The following is a 16,644-nucleotide window of genomic DNA, read 5'->3' on the forward strand; positions in this document are numbered from 1 at the left end:
CTCTGCCATGCAAATGTAGTACAACGAGGTCATTAATATTAAAACAAGTACTCCTGGGTGATTCTCTAACCTCATTGCACAACATTTGTGTGCAGAATTTTCCAGCAGGATCTGAGCTGTCACAGTCTTGCTTTCCGGTCAGTGCCTGAGCACTGATTGGCTCATATTCTTAAGGCCCCTCTCCTGGGAAAGGCCTTAAGTGTCTGAGCCATCAGGGACTTAGGCATCCCAGGAAGGGGAAGGCCCACCATTTTGAAGAGGCAAGCCTGCCAGTCAGAGGGAGTGGTCATCTCTCCAGCCATTTTTCGACTTCAAGGTACAAGGGGCAGGGGGTTGGTGGGGGACTTGGCAGCCTCCTGGCCAGAGGGAGTGGGCATCCCTCTGGTAATCCTTCGATTTAAAGGTACAGGGGGGAGTAGACATTATGGCTCTCCCTGCCAGCTGACCTGATTATGGCAGGGGGAGCCCCAGTCAGATGAGTTCATGGGTAGGTTATTGGATTGATTTTTTTCTATTTTTGACAGGAGGGAGGAGCTGTACTTAGCCATAACTCTTCTGACCAAACATTAGGCACAGTTCTCCTCGCAAATAGCGCACATATAATTTGCATACCACTATGCTAAGAAGCACCTGTAAGTAAAATTGTTCCCACTACCACCAGTACGTTGACTCTACTGGCGAGTTTTGAGAATCCAACCCTCAGAGTGATATGCAATGAAAACATGAATGGGAAAAGAGCCCCATCTTTTATAGCTGATGTTGTAATTCTGGGTGTTCCTGTTCTTCTGTAAACTGCACTGAACCACGCTAGCAGGGTATTTACCATATATAAATATCCATGTAATGTAATGGGGTCAGATGACGGGCTGAAAATGTAGTCTCCATTCTTGCTTCACTTTTTTTTTGGTCGTCCCCCCACTCCCACCTCTTTAGGTGCCAACCTCTGCAGACCCGTTGATCACTCCCTTCCATGGATTTGCTTCCTCTGCCAGCTGTGCCCAGAGTGGGACAAGCTACAACACCAACTCCACCATAACACTGCCTCCTACAACCAGGTGCTGGAGTTTAACCCCCAGACAAAGCTGACTTCAGGGTTTCTCTCCTCACTACCCTTGAACTGCTCTAACTCTGGCATCCCCACTTATGTACCCCCCCAGAATCCACTCATGGAGGAAGGTGATCTGGGCCTTCCTCTACTTCTATGAACTAGGCCACATCCTAAGACTTTAAAATACTGTTAATGTGTGCTATGCTATGTGCTGATAAAAGCCCCCCCCCCAATCTGGAATCACTTGTCATCTTATAATCAGCCTGTCTTACTTTACAGCAGCTGGTTAGGTAGGGCTTTGTGATCTCTGGTCCTCTTGCAGGGCAGTGTGGGCATGTGAGGTCACCAGGCCTTCCTGGGTGGAGACTAGTCATGGGAGATCACAGCTCTCAGGTTTTGGGGGCAAGTTAGTGGCAGGGGGCTGGTCAACCCTCTGGCTGCATGCTGCGCTTTGCTGTGGGCATGTTCTTGCTGTGGGCATGTCCTTCACCTTTGCCTGTGGAATACAAGGTCTGGATGCCACAGGCGGGGGCAGGAGGGGAAGATACCAAGGACTTAAGACCCTCCCTGCCTTCTGTGATGGCAATGGTGATCTTGCAGCCCAACTATTCTTGATAAAGAACTCTCCTGTTTTCTGGCTGGCACATGAAAGATGAATTTGGTTTTCCTTGCCCCTGTTCCTATAAGCCCAGGTAGGGTTTTCATGTTTTTATATAATGCCTTTTTAAATTAAGGGTCTCTTGTATAAAATATTGATGTTTTTCTTGGCTCCTTGGTGTGTAGATATAAATATTTTTCTAATATTTCCTCTGCTTCCTGTTTATTAAAACAATGCAGAAGTCTTCACTGGGCTCCAGGAGCAGCTCTGGCCAGTTGAGAGATCAAGATCATAGACATGGAGCATTAAGACCTTCCACAGCTCTACTTCAGGAGTGTAGGGTCCTGGGGGTGGGGGGGGGGGGGGGTGGGTGGGTTTGAAATTATTGTAGTTGAGGGCTGCCCCCTAGGTCTTTAGGGGCTGCCTTAAAAGTAGTTTCTAGAACTCATGCCTTTGGTCATGGCTGAAAACACAGTTGATGGGGGGTCTGTGGCTTTTTACCTGTCTGCATTTTCAAACTTGGCTTCATGTCCAAATTCTGTAGCCTTGATCTACAATCTGACCATTGTCATAGGTTAAAGGTGGTCTAACCCCCCCCTCCCTTTACATTAGTTGCTGTTGCTTTAAAACTTTTAACTTTTTGGTAGATCAGAGCTAGTTTCCACCTTTTGCCTGGTCTTGCTGTCCATTTGGGGGATGGTAGTGGTTTTGAACCCATAGTTGAAAGGATAAGGGCTACCTTTAAAGAATGTTAATTTCTGTAGCACTGATTTGCTTCAAGGAGATTTCAGTGGGGAATTTCCCTGTGGCGGGCTCCCTTGTATTGTCTGTTTCATAGGAGGTGACTCACTGCTGTGCTGAGGCCTCTTTTGCTGGGGTTTGTTCCTTAATGCCCCTTGTCAGAGTACTGCCTGCCACAGCCTGTGAAAGCTGTTTCTGTTGGACTTGATAAAGTTCGTATCCCTCTGGCTAAGAACCAGGACAGCCGGAGCTCATCCTTTGTAACTTACCACTGTGGCACTGCCTGTTCCCCTTACCTGGGGAGGAGGAGCCGAGAGTTTGAGTAGAAAGAATGGCCTTCCTAACACTGCTCTGAAGGCCATATATTCTCTAGGAAAAAGGGGATTGAATTGGCATGGCCGCTGTCTTAGGGCCCTACAAAACAAGCAATGATCTTGTGGTAATGTCATGGCCACAATCTGCCCAACTCTGACATCACTTCCTGTCTCTCTGCACCACAAGATGGCTGCTTCCAACAGTAGCAGGGGATAAGGGAGAGAAGAGGACAGTGATGGTTGAAGTGGAGAAGGGGGGGGGGGGAGGAGATTTTTGTTGATCTTTCTAGAGAGGCAAAGTGTCTTAATTTACGTAAATCCACTTGTCTGGTCTGGGAAGAGGATAGGTTTGTATGATCTCCATCTGACCTGTTTAGAGTTTTTGTTTTGCTCAATCTTTGTCACCATAGTCCACAAAGTTAACTTAACTCAACTCTCTATTCTTAATACCCTCTAGTGGGTGTATAACATGTCTCCAAAGACAGTCTCGAGGTGCTGGGTTGCTCTACCATGTACTCCTAGGAAGGAAATGTTCTTGAAACTGACATCCTTTCTATGTTTAAATCCTAGATGAATTTCGTTACATTTTGTAAATTGGTAAGGATCCTTGTAGGAGAGGGGGAGTAAAAAGATAAATACATTGAAAAGGCAGACTGTTCTCTTCTTCCCCCTCTAATGCAGAGTTTGACACTCTCTCTACTTCCCTCAGCAGGAAGTCTCTTTTCTGTTCAGGGCCTAAATGTACAACCTCCCGTCACAGTTTCCTGTGTAATATGTTGGAGGGGGAGGGGGGCTATTGCTCAGGTAGAGTTTGGATGCTACCTTTTGGGATATCTTTTAATCAGGCCTCTTCTGAGATTTCTAATAGTAGAAATCTCTACAGGTAGCTGAAAGGTGCACCAACCTGTAGGAGGTGCTGTGGCGCACATACATATATAATAATCAAAAACTTCAGCTTTCAAACGTGGGCATCTAATGCCTTTATTTTCAGAGGCTCCCAAAATTTCAGCTGAAAACTCACTTCCATTCATGTACTTGGATTTTTCTGTAATTTAGATCAGTGGTTCCCAACCACCAGCCAGTCAAGTTTTTGGGATAACCCTAATGAATATGCATGAGAGAGATTTGCATATAATGGAGGTGACAGGCATGCAAATCTGCTCCATGCATATTCATTAGGGCTATCCTGAAAACCTGACTGGCTGGTGGTCCTCCAGGACAGGGTTGGGAACCACTGATTTAGATGTTGAGTGCTAATCCGACCCTTTTGCTATTCACTTTTTTAGGCTCCAGATTTAGGACTATAGTGAAATTTTGGACATTAATTAAGGCACTTCCAAAGATGTTAATTTAGGAGCTAAACCCTTTGGAAACTGACACCATTGGTTTTGTCCTGTTCAAATTGGTCAGCACTGAGCCACCATGTTATAAATCTATTCTCATGTAGTACAACTCTTTTGGGTTGGGGGGCATTTGAGAATAAGCAAATAATGCTTATCTCTGCCATATTCTGGTCTGCAACTTAAAATGTTTTGAATTGCAAGTGTCTCTTGCTTTATTTCTTAACCATTACTTTTCCCCATGTCCCCCCTCTGAAGTGTAGGATGCCTTCGGAAATTTTAGACCAGCAGCTGCTGAGAAAAAGAGACATCTTGGGGCTGATTCTATAAACGGTGCCTTCAATCATCCGGCCCCTCAAAAAAAGGTGCCACCAAACACCATTTACAGGATTGCAGCTGAAATATAGGCGAGGGTTTTAAAGGCCTAGACTTCAGGCGCCTGAGTTTTTAGCAGCGCCCAACTCACGCTTCGCCCATAGAAATTCCCACTTGGGCTTTGTGCACCATTAAGCATATTGCGATGGGTGCCTATCACACAATGAAAACATTTTAGAAGGGTATTTTGTCAATTAACCCCTTCCTTTACTAATGTGTAGTGCGGGTTTTAGCGCCGGCAGTGGCTGTAACCGCTCTGACGCTCATAGGAATTTGATGTCGGTGCTAAAACCCGCACTATGCAAGTACAGGAGGGGGTAAGTTAGGTGCCCTTTAGAGAACCAGCCCCCCCCCCCCTTGTGCTCTGAGTAACATTTTCCTGGTCTAGTACTCAGTCTCGTCTCATGCAGTATAGCTTTGTGAAAACACAACTATTGTAGATTCACTGTATGACTTAACCTGAGGGGAGATATGATTGAAGTCTAAAAAATCCTGAGTGGAGTAGAACGGGTACAAATGGATCAATTTTTCACTCCATCAAAAATGACAAAGACTAGGGGACACTCGAAGTTACAGGGAAATACTTTTAAAACCAATAGGAGGAAACATTTTTTTTCACTCGGAGAATAGTTAAGTTCTGGAACATGTTGCCAGAGGTTGTGGTAAGAGCAGATAACGTAGCTGGTTTTAAGAAAGGTTTGGACAAATTCATGGAGGTCCATAGTCTGTTATTGAGAAAGACATGGGGGAAGCCACTGCTTGCCCTGGATCAGTAGCATGGAATGTTGCTACTCCTTGGGTTTTGGCCAGGTACTAGGGGCCTGGATTGGCCACCGTGAGAACGGGCTACTGGGCTTGATGGACCATTGGTCTGACCTAGTAAGGCTATTCTTCTGTTCTTATGCCCCTTTCAAAGCTTGAACTGAACCTCAAAGATAATAACTTTTGTTACATGTGTGTTTTAATATGCAGCGATTTCATCCCCCCCAACCCTCAGGACTTTCCTGCTCTAGCAGTTACTCACCAAACACAAAATCAGGTAACCTTTCCCATCCAGCCCTTGTATTGCATTTTGCACACATCTCGCCACAATATAAATGAAAGGGAAAACCTTGTTTTTAATGCCATTTTCCTCGGTGTCCCATATACTCTGAAAGTAAGCAGCCGAAAAGCCTTGTATTATAACATTGCATACACACACACAGACGTCAGCAGTCTCTAAAGAAATGAAGGTCACATTTCTTCTGGGCCTCTTGCCCTGTAGTGGCCTGTACCCAGCTGCTGTGGGTACAGGAGGCTGGAGCCTGAAAGGGGAGTGGAGAAGGGTGTAGGAGAAAAGCTGTAGGTTTCACCTTGTCTGCTGTGGGGATATTCCATCCCTGGGTTGTTATAGTTGTGTGGCTGAAAGGTGTCGGCTGTATGTTGGATGGACGTAGCGAAATACTGCTGGTAACTTGTCTGTGGAGGATAGGGGCTCTGTTGGTTGTAGTTTGGGCTCTGGGATACCATCAGGGCCTGGGGATTTCCACTGGCTGTAGCAGGGACTGAGTATCCTGTAGACAAAGTTGAGAATGTGTCTCCATGTTCCACAGCCTAAAAGATTAAAACAGAAGGCAGGGTGACACATTACAAACAGGGATCCTGACACCAGGTATGAGAGAGATTTTTCTGTTCTAGTGGAATAAATTGAGTTTGGTTAAAACTTTAAAAGGGAAACTAGAAAAAATAGATGGAATGGCTATCTTAGGAAGAGGAACAGGTTTGGGACTCTCTTAATTGGAAGAGAGAACAGGGTCTGTACAATAGCGGGGCGACTGGAACAGCCACACAGGGAACAGTTGTTTTTCTTTCAAACTGTGCTCAGATGAGAGAACAGTGCGATAAGATATAATTAAATTATGGAACTAGTGATATAAATGATTAATTTTGATACATTTTTGATAGATGGATTTGGTCTCATTTCTTAGCCAGACAGACAGGTGTCTCTCAGTTATTATAACATGAGTGATAGGGGAGTCATCAAGGTCGGAGATAGGATCAGGGGCTAAGAGACTCTTGCTGTGACCCAATGTGAAACGTCATAGTGGTGGGATTATCTGTATTTAAAATCCATTATAGGTGTCTTTGAAAACCGGTCTGGATTGACTCCCCCGTCATTAGTAGCGGTATAGAAGCTTCCAATAAAGATAAAGATATTTGCTTGTCTCAGGGCCTGATATCTGAAAAGGGGGAGCAATAGTTCATATATAGTATCTATTTATTTATTCAATGTTATAGCCCATCCGCCCCAGGAGCCAAGAATGGGTTGCAAGGATATGTACACAGAAGATTCAGGATCAATAACACCCATGTTGCAAGGACACGCGTTACAGAAAATTGAGACGGGTTTTGATAACGCATATGCTTTGAAGAATCTAAGAGTATACAAGCTACATAGAGTCTCAGAATGGGAAGACTCACATTTGAGGATTTGACCTTGAAACCTGTGATAATCTTCCAAAGTCTCACTTCCACCTACCTAAAGTTCTGTGTCTGTTAATTCAGAGTTGTTTCTCTTGTGCAGGAGCTGCGGACAGCCTCCTCTCAGGCTTTTTGATGGACCTGCTTAATGATAGAGAGGTCCTAAGCCTGGCTGGTTCTAGATTTGAATACACCCTTCCTGCATCTTCAGGCTGGGACAGAGCAGGTTGGGGACAAGATTCCAGGGCATCCTGATGCTCCCACCCTCTTTGCTTACCTGAGCCAGCCAGTAGCTTTTCCCCAGCCAGATGTTGCCCTTCTGACATCTCTTCTGCTTCATCCTCTGATTCTGAAACCAGGTTTTTACCTGCCAAATACAAAAAAGACACTAGTACTCCTGCAGCAAAGACCCTGGGCAAGATCTTGTGACCCTGGGCAAGTCACTTAATCCCCCCAGACAGGGAAAGATGCTTCAGTACCAGAATAAATTCAGGTAAACCAATCTGAGCTCCCCTGGGAGAACAGTATAGAAAATTGAAAGAATAAATAGTGTAAAAAGTTTCAGCCTCTGCTAACCAGAGCTGGTATTGTGACATCATAATGCCTCATTCCACCAATAAGAGCCAACCTCATCAGTGATGTCACATTGGCTTCATTGTCCTATACTTGGCTCACTTTTGCTCCATTTTGATTTCTAGAGTGGTGCAGTGGTAAAGCTACAGCCTCAACACCCTTAGGTTTTAGGTTCAAACCCACATTGCTCCTTGTGACCCTGGGCAAGTCACTTAATCCCCCAATTGCCCACCAGGGTGAAGGGGCATAATCAAAACAATTTGGTCCATAGGGTGCTAGTTGCCCAAAGTCAGCAGCAGGAAAATGTCCATTCTCAAAAAGTACATCTAAAATATTTTTTTTTCCTGATAATTGTCTATCTGTACATCCAGGCGTTTGATCATCCAGACCGTCACTACGTCTATCTTTATTTATTTATTTTTAAAATGTATGAATTGCTTAAATCTAAGCGATGTACAAAACATTTACATCCACAATTTCAAGCACAAACATTATAAAATGCAGTAAACAAATAAGTCTTCCCCACAAATTTCCTCAATGGTTCCTTTAAATGGTTTATACCACATTCTCGGCCAAATATTTGTCCAAGTCCAAACGCCTAGAACAAGACCATTTGGATTGTGAGAGGGGCCAATCTTGTAATGGACTTGCCACCCAGACATGGCAACAGAGCAGTGGGGCACTTTCCAGGTGCCAGATAAACATCTCACCAGAACTTCCTCATGTCCGTCTATCCAGACGGCTTTTTAAAACCAGGCACTTTGTCTGGGTTTAGAAAAGCTTCCACCTCGGACCTGCGTCGGGAGGACATTTAGGCATGCACAGATGCCTTCCCATTGCAGTCCCGAGGAAGAGAACAGGTTGAGGGGGCGTGGCTGGGGTAGAACAGGGTATGACAGGCATAACAAGGCAAGGCTATGGGCCCAGCCCCTTTTCTTTCAGTGCAACATTTTTGCTGTCTCAGCTTCCTGCAGTGACACCTAGTGACTGAAGAGTAGTACTGCATAGATACAGTCCCAGAAGAATGCTATAGGACTGGATTTATGCATAAGACCCTGGAGCCCCTCAGGAGCACTCGCTATTGAAAGCCAAGCTGTCATACCTGTTTGTAGGATAACGCTTGTTCCTGGGAGAGTTCCTGGATCTGGGCCGGCGTGAGATAGCGCTGCCGCTGGAAGCGTTGATGCAGACAGAGTAGCTGTTCTTGGCTGAAGACAGTTCGGGTTTTCCCTGGCTTTCCTTTCCTCTCTCCCTGCACCTTTACCTGCCCCAGAGGGGAGCCAGCATGGGGGGCTGTGGAGGAATCGGGGCCCTGAGAGGGAGAGGACACCTCTTGCAATACCAAGGAGCTTGAGGGCCAGCCTGCAAGGCAAGGCAGAGAGTAGCACAGGTGGATACAGAGAACAAAGAGGAGAGACACACGGTGAAGGACTAGAAACAGACCTTCTTCTTCACCTGTTACTCTTTATTCTTCCTGAATGTTTGACTATCTGTTCTATCAAATGAGCAGTGTTCCTGTCTTATCCTGGACATTAGTCTATAAACTGCTCTGACCTGCTTGTCGGAAAGCGTGATATAGTAAATCTCCAACCATTTCCTCCTCTGCTGTGCCAAATCCAAAGAGAGAAAAGATGCGCAATTCCCAAAGAGCAGAGAGAGAAAATCAAAGACTTCCCCCAAAAGAATGAGCAGGAAAACCTGTGTTTAATTCTGGGGAAAGAGGAAAAACAACATCTGGAACAGCAAAATCTGGGGAATCCTGTCCCCAAGTTAGAAGCAGAAATGCATTTCCTCGTGTACAATGCAAAATCCAGAGAGAAAAGAGATGCGCAATTCCCAAAGAGCAGAGAGAGAAAATCAAAGACTTCCCCCAAAAGAATGAGCAGGAAAACCTGTGTTTAATTCTGGGGAAAGAGGAAAAACAACATCTGGAACAGCAAAATCTGGGGAATCCTGTCCCCAGGTTAGAAGCAGAAATGCATTTCCTCGTGTACAATGCAAAATCCAGAGAGAAAAGAGATGCGCAATTCCCAAAGAGCAGAGAGAGAAAATCAAAGACTTCCCCCAAAAGAATGAGCAGGAAAACCTGTGTTTAATTCTGGGGAAAGAGGAAAAACAACATCTGGAACAGCAAAATCTGGGGAATCCTGTCCCCAGGTTAGAAGCAGAAATGCATTTCCTCGTGTACAATGCAAAATCCAGAGAGAAAAGAGATGCGCAATTCCCAAAGAGCAGAGAGAGAAAATCAAAGACTTCCCCCAAAAGAATGAGCAGGAAAACCTGTGTTTAATTCTGGGGAAAGAGGAAAAACAACATCTGGAACAGCAAAATCTGGGGAATCCTGTCCCCAGGTTAGAAGCAGAAATGCATTTCCTCGTGTACAATGCAAAATCCAGAGAGAAAAGAGATGCGCAATTCCCAAAGAGCAGAGAGAGAAAATCAAAGACTTCCCCCAAAAGAATGAGCAGGAAAACCTGTGTTTAATTCTGGGGAAAGAGGAAAAACAACATCTGGAACAGCAAAATCTGGGGAATCCTGTCCCCAAGTTAGAAGCAGAAATGCATTTCCTCGTGTACAATGCAAAATCCAGAGAGAAAAGAGATGCGCAATTCCCACAAAACTCCTCATTATAACACAGACACTCCACCATAATTCAGAGACTCCCTCAGTATAGTGAGTGGTGCATAAGACTAGCCTTACTGGGTCAGACCAATGGTCCATCAAGCCCAGTAGCCTGTTCTCGCGGTGACCAATCCAGATCACTAGTATCTGGCCAAAACCCAAAGAGTTGCCACATTCCATGCTACTGATCCAGGGCAAGTAGTGGCTTCCCTCATGGTGGAATGAGGAAAACAAATGGGACGTAGTACTGCCAGGGTACAAACTCTATAGAAGAGACAGGACTCACAAGAAGGGGGGAGGAATAGCACTATATATAAAGGACACCATTCACTCAACCAGAGTGGATACGGCAGCAAAGGCGGAAGGATTGGAATCATTATGGGTTAAATTACGAGGAAGAAATGAACTTGACATAAAATTGGGACTGTACTATCTTCCACTTGGACAAACAGAAGCAAATGATAAAGAAGTGAAAGCAGAATTGAGGCGGGAATGCAAACATGGAAGTGTGATGGTAATGGGGGATTTTAACTACCCCAGGATAGACTGGAGTATTGGAAACTCCAACTGCGCGAGGGGGTGTCAGGTCAAAAGTGCGCCGGGACAAAGGCGCGCCCAGACAATTGAGCGCATCGCGGAGGCGCGCGTCGCTCTAAATTACTGTTTTTAGGGCTCCGACGGGGTGGGCGTGGGGGGGAACCCCCCACTTTACTTAATAGACATCGCGCCGCATTGTGGGGGCATTGTGGGAGGTTGTAACCCCCCACATTTTACTGAAAACAACTTTTTCCCTGTTTTTAGGGAAAAAGTTCAGTTTACAGTAAAATGTGGAGTGTTACAACCCCCCAAACCCCCCATAACGCCGGCGCCATGTCTATTAAGTAAACTGGGGGGGTTCCCCAACAAAACCCCCCGTTGGAGCCCCTAAAAACTATAATTTTGTGCAGCGCACGCCTCCACACTGCGCTCATTGGCAGCGCGCGCTTTTGTCTTTCGCGCCGTTGTCTATGAACCGCGCGAGGGAAACAGAATTCCTAGAGGCTGTGAGGGACTGCTTCATGGAACAGTTCGTCAGCGAACCAACGTGAGGGGATGCCACTCTCGATCTAATCCTCAACGGGCTAGGGGGACCTGCAAAGGAAGTGGTAGTAATAGGACCACTAGGAAACAGCGATCACAACATGATCCAGTACAAATTAGAAGTAGGAACATCAAAAGTGAAGAGAATCACAGCGACTATGCTCAACTTCAAGAAAGGGAACTATGATGCTATGAGAGCAATGGTGAGAAAGAAACTCAGAAACAGCTCAAGAAAGATGGAGACCGTAGAAAAAGCCTGGCCCCTATTCAAGGACACGGTGCAAGAAGCACAAATTCTGTATATCCCCAGGTTTAGGAAAGGGTGCAAAAAAAATCAAACAAAAGACCCGGTATGGATAACAAATGAAGTGAAGAAAGCGATAGGAGACAAGAAAAAATTGTTCCGAAAATGGAAAAAGGACCAAACCGAGGAAAACTGGAAGGAACACAAGAAACACCAAAAAGAAAGTCACCGAGTGGTTAGGAAAGCAAAGAGAGAATACGAAGAGAGGCTGGCTGGGAAAGCAAGAAATTTCAAAACGTTCTTCAAATACGTTAAAGGGAAGCAACCGGTGAGGGAAGAAGTAGGACCGTTGGATGATGGAGACAGAAAGGGAGTGGTAAAGGAGGAAGAAGAGGTAGCTGATAGGTTAAACAAGTTCTTCTCGTCAGTCTTCATAAGTGAGGACACATCCAATGTACCAGAACCCGAAGAGATCATAAGTGGAGACCAAGAAGAAAAACTGTCGCAAATAGAGGTAAGCCATGAGGATGTCCTCCAACAGATAGATAGATTGAAAAGCGACAAATCACCGGGCCTGGACGGAATCCACCCAAGAGTATTAAAAGAATTAAGAAACGAAATAGCAGAAACACTCAACCTATCCTTGAAAACTGGGGAGATCCTGGAGGACTGGAAAATAGCAAATGTTACACCTATCTTTAAAAAGGGATCAAGGGGTGACCAGGGGAACTACAGGCCGGTAAGCTTGACTTCAGTTCCGGGCAAGATGGTAGAAGCGCTGATAAAAGACAGCATCTGTGAGCACATAGAAAAAAATGGACAAATGAAAGCGAGCCAGCATGGCTTCTGCAAGGGAAGATCGTGCCAAACAAACTTACTGCACTTCTTTGAAGGGATAAACAGCCAGATGGACAAAGGGGAACCCATAGACATCATTTATCTTGACTTCCAAAAAGCCTTTGACAAGCTACTTAGGAAACTGTGGAACCACGGGGTGGAAGGGGACGTATACAGATGGATTAAACACTGGTTGGCAGGCAGAAAGCAAAGGGTTGGAGTGAAGGGCCACTACTCGGACTGGAGGAAGGTCACGAGCGGCGTTCTGCAGGGGTTGGTGCTCGGACCGCTGCTGTTCAATGTATTTATAAATGACCTAGAAACAGGGACAAAGTGTGAAGTTATAAAATTTGCGGATGACACAAAACTCTGTAGCAGGGTTAGAACCGCAGAGGAATGTGAAGACCTACAAAGGGACCTGAACAAACTGGAGGAGTGGGCGAATAAATGGCAGATGAACTTCAATGTAGAGAAATGCAAGGTCATGCATATAGGGAGAAAGAACCCGATGTTCAGCTACCAAATGGGGGGATTAGTACTAGGGGAAAGTAACCTTGAAAAAGACTTGGGTGTGCTGGTGGATACAACAATGAAGTCAACGGCACAATGCGCAGCAGCCGCAAAGAAAGCAAACAGAATGTTGGGTATTACAACAAGAACGAAGGAAGTCATCATGCCGCTGTATCGTGCGATGGTGCGCCCGCATCTGGAGTACTGTGTCCAATATTGGTCGCCGTACCTTAAGAAGGACATGGCGATACTAGAGAGGGTTCAGAGAAGAGCGACGAAAATGATAAAAGGTATGGAAAACCTTTCATATGCAGAGAGGCTAGAAAGGCTGGAGCTCTTCACCCTGGAGAAGCGGAGACTCGATAGAGACTTTCAAGATCATGAAAGGCATAGGGAAGGTAGAAAGGGACAGATTCTTCAGCCTATTGGGAACCACAAGAACAAGGGGGCACTCGGAGAAAATGAAAGGGGACAGGTTTAGAACCAATGCTAGGAAATTCTTTTTCACTCAGAGGGTGGTGGACACCTGGAATGCACTTCCGGAGGTTGTGATAGGACAGAGAACACTACGGGGGTTTAAAGAAGGATTGGATAAATTCCTGAAGGATGCGGGGATTGAGGGATATAGATAGAGGTAGAGATAGGATTATGAAAGGGTACAGATAGAAGGATAAAGGGGAATAAAGGGTTTTAGACAAGGATCACCTTACAGGTCATGGACCTGATGGGTCGCCGCGGGAGCGGACTGATGGGCGCGATGGACCCCTGGTCTGACCCAGCGAAGGCAACTTCTTATGTTCTTTCTCAATAACAGACTATGGACTTTTCCTTCAGGAACTTGTCCAAACCTTTCTTAAAATCAGCTACGCTATCTGCTCTTATCACATCCTCTGGCAACGCGTTCCAGAGCTTAACTATTCTCTGAGTGAAAAAAAATGTCCTATTGGTTTTTAAAGTATTTCCCTGTAATTTCATTGAGTGTCCCCTTGTTAGAGCAACAGCCTCAGCACCCTGAGGTTGTGGGTTTGAATCCTGCACCGCTCCTTGTGACCCTGGGCAAGTCACTTAATCCACCAGTGCCCCAGGTACATTAGACAGAGTGTGAACCCACCAGGACCGATCAGGAAAAAATGCTTGAGTACCTGAATAATTTGTAATCCACATAGAATTGTAGGATATGCGGCATATAAACAAATATAAAATAACAAAGAAACTCTCATACCCCGATGCTCTTCACATAACTCAGACCCTCCTTCAGGATAGCAGAAAGACTCCTTCATAACCCAGAGGGATTGTCTCACTATAACGCCTCATTAGAATCCAATCCTAGAGAGACAACATAACAAGAAGATTTCCCCCTCCCTATAATAACATTAAAGACTCCTAGCTGAAAAGTAGAGTGGTTTGGGAGGGGGTGGGGGGGTGGCTGCTTCCTCCCTTACCTGACCTCTGTCCTCCCTGATGTCCTGAAGCAGATCCAGCCTGCCCAGCGCTGCCCTGGTCTTGGGGACTCCAGTAATAGTCAACAGTTGGGTCTCCAGGACAGGTCTGATACACTGGCATGACCGGGGCCACTGGAGCTCAGCTGGGACAGTAGTCCAAGGCCAGAGAATGCAGCAGGAGGTGGCTTTATAGACTAGCTGGGCTGGCTCCAGACTGGGGCTGGCCCATTAACAGTTGGGACCACCTGAGCTAAACCATTAAGAAATGGGAGGGGGAGGGGAAGGGAAGGCACAATGCAGGAGGGATATGGGGCAGAGAGAAGAGGAGGAGGAGGAAAGGCAGGAGAGAGGAAAGAGAGGGGTTGTGGAACTGTGTGGAATAGTGGGGGGAGGGGATAATAACAGAAAAATATAAAAGTGGGTTTTAATTCTCCACCTCCATTACAGAGAAATATTAAACATGAAGCTCATGACAGCTCTTAGAAAACGCATCAGGGCAGTGCAGAGAAGGAATTTCACTTTCTAAATGCTGTCTCACAGTCGCTATTCAGCCGTTTGTGCTGTTTTCCTACTTTATGTGTCAGTGTAACGCTTTCATAGAGAGTTATCTGTGCTGTATTCCTGAGTTACCTGCCTAAGGTCTTGATAAAGATCTGCTGTTATCCATGCTATGACCTCTGCTTGGGCTCTGATGAATATATTGTTTCAGTATGGCACTTCCAGTTCTGGTAATATAGAAGATGGTTGCATTTCAGGATTTCTTGATGATTCTTATTCTAGATTTTATTTTTTTTATGTTTTTAAACTTTATTATGATTTAATCGAATGGTTTGGGATAAGGGAATGTCCACCTGAGGCTGGGCACTGGCAGTAAGTGGCCAGGTGTGAATCACTTTTCCCTGTCAGGGTCCAGGTAAGGAAGCTGTGGGAAGGGGGGGGGGGGGTCTGCTGAGCTTTAAACATGCTCTTCCCTCCTCCTCTGGGAACCAGGGGGGGGGGGGCAGGAAAGGTGCTAGGACTTCTGACTCCACTAGACCCTCTCTCACCAAGGGGAGGTGGGGGGAGGTGAAAGAACCTGCTGAGAAGGGAACTCCAGGAGAACAACCCAAAACAAGGCTGCTGGGGTCCATCTCACTTAATGCAAAGACATTTACCATGTCCTCCTCTCTCATTTGAAGTTTATTCCCAGCTTTTCTTTCTTTTTCATCCAACTGAATTTTATATCTAGAACGGTTTTATCTTCTGATCCTTTGATGGGGCTGTGATTTTAAAACCCCCACTCTTCAGCTGTCTGTGCTGTATCAGTGCTGACACACTTCCCTATCTGGGCTGACGTCGATGCCTTGCACCAGCCGTCGAGTGTGTCGCTTCTACGGTGAGATTAACCAGAAAATATTTCATAGCCACGCAGTAAAGAAATTCATATGCAAATGAGAAGTGTGCTAATGAGGGACACGTGTTCACTTACCCCGTGTGTGTCTGAACAAAGCAAGGCACCAGCACATGGGCACATCCAGCCACCACAAATTTCTTGTGCGTATGTTTGCTGGTACCTTGTTTTCTTCAGACCTTCTGATCTCTCTTTTTGGTACTTCCTATAGTCAGCAAAAAGAAAAAAACAAACCTAGTAGCAAATTCTCTGCCTCAGACTCTGGCAGTGGATTTCTCACGTTGTACGTGTGCTAAAAACCCCTGTTTACGTCTTCACATTATGGTGGAATAACAGCCATATTACCATAAGAGCTGCCAATGTCCTGTTTCCAACAGTGGCCAACCCAGGTCCCACCCAGAACCTGGCAGAAACATTCCAGAGTTTAGATTGTGATGTCATAATGCCTTATTCCACCAATAAGAACATAAGAATAGCCTTATTGGGTCAGAACACTGGTCCATCAAGCCGAGTATCCTGTTTCCAAAAGAGTAAAATAAGCAGTGGATTTCCCCACATCCATCTTAATCATGGTTTATGGACTTCTCTTTTAGGAAGTTATCCAAGCCTTTTTTAAACCCTGCTAAGCTAACTGATTTCACCACATTCTCCAGCAATTCATGCCAGAGCTTAATTATACATTGTGTGAAGAAATATTTTCTCTGGTCTGTTTTAAATCTACTTAGTAGCTTCATTACATGCCCCCTAGTCCTAGTATTTTTGGAACAAGTGATTCACATCTACCCTTTCTACTCCACTCAGTATTTTATAGACCTCGATCATATCACCCCTGAGCTATCTCTTCTTCAAGCTGAAGAGTCCTAGCTGCTTTAGCCTTTCCTCATAGAGAAGTGGTCCCATCCCTTTTATCATTTTCATCACCCTTCTCTGTACCTTTTCTAATTCCGCTATAACTTTTTTGAGATTTAGCGACCAGCATTGCTAACCCTGTATTTTAATATACTGTGCACTCATAAACCAACTCCTGCACAGAGCACCCATTAACAACACCCACTCACTTCCGCTCCCAG

General features: G+C 45.4%; 1 protein-coding gene across 1 annotated transcript; it reads right to left on the minus strand.

Moving 5' to 3' along the window:
• Positions 1-5,649: 5,649 nt before the first annotated feature.
• On the minus strand, positions 5,650-14,305 carry LOC117350313 (homeobox protein NANOG-like). The gene is made up of 4 exons (XM_033924564.1): positions 14,185-14,305; positions 8,552-8,811; positions 7,154-7,243; positions 5,650-6,009 (listed from the first exon to the last, which is right to left on the minus strand). The coding sequence occupies exons 1-4, from the start codon at positions 14,303-14,305 to the stop codon at positions 5,650-5,652; spliced, it is 831 nt and encodes a 276-aa protein (XP_033780455.1).
• Positions 14,306-16,644: the final 2,339 nt, after the last annotated feature.

This window comes from Geotrypetes seraphini, chromosome 16 (assembly GCF_902459505.1).
Source record: "Geotrypetes seraphini chromosome 16, aGeoSer1.1, whole genome shotgun sequence".
Taxonomy (NCBI): Eukaryota; Metazoa; Chordata; class Amphibia; order Gymnophiona; family Dermophiidae; genus Geotrypetes; species Geotrypetes seraphini.

Coding starts and splice junctions, on each gene's coding strand:
- LOC117350313 (XM_033924564.1), bottom strand. CDS start 14,305: ATGCCAGTGTATCAGACCTGTCCTGGAGACCCAACTGTTGACTATTAC. Junction 8,812..14,184: donor TCAGGGAGGACAGAGGTCAG/GTAAGGGAGGAA, acceptor CTTGCCTTGCAG/GCTGGCCCTCAAGCTCCTTG. Junction 7,244..8,551: donor AAGCGTTATCCTACAAACAG/GTATGACAGCTT, acceptor TGTATTTGGCAG/GTAAAAACCTGGTTTCAGAA.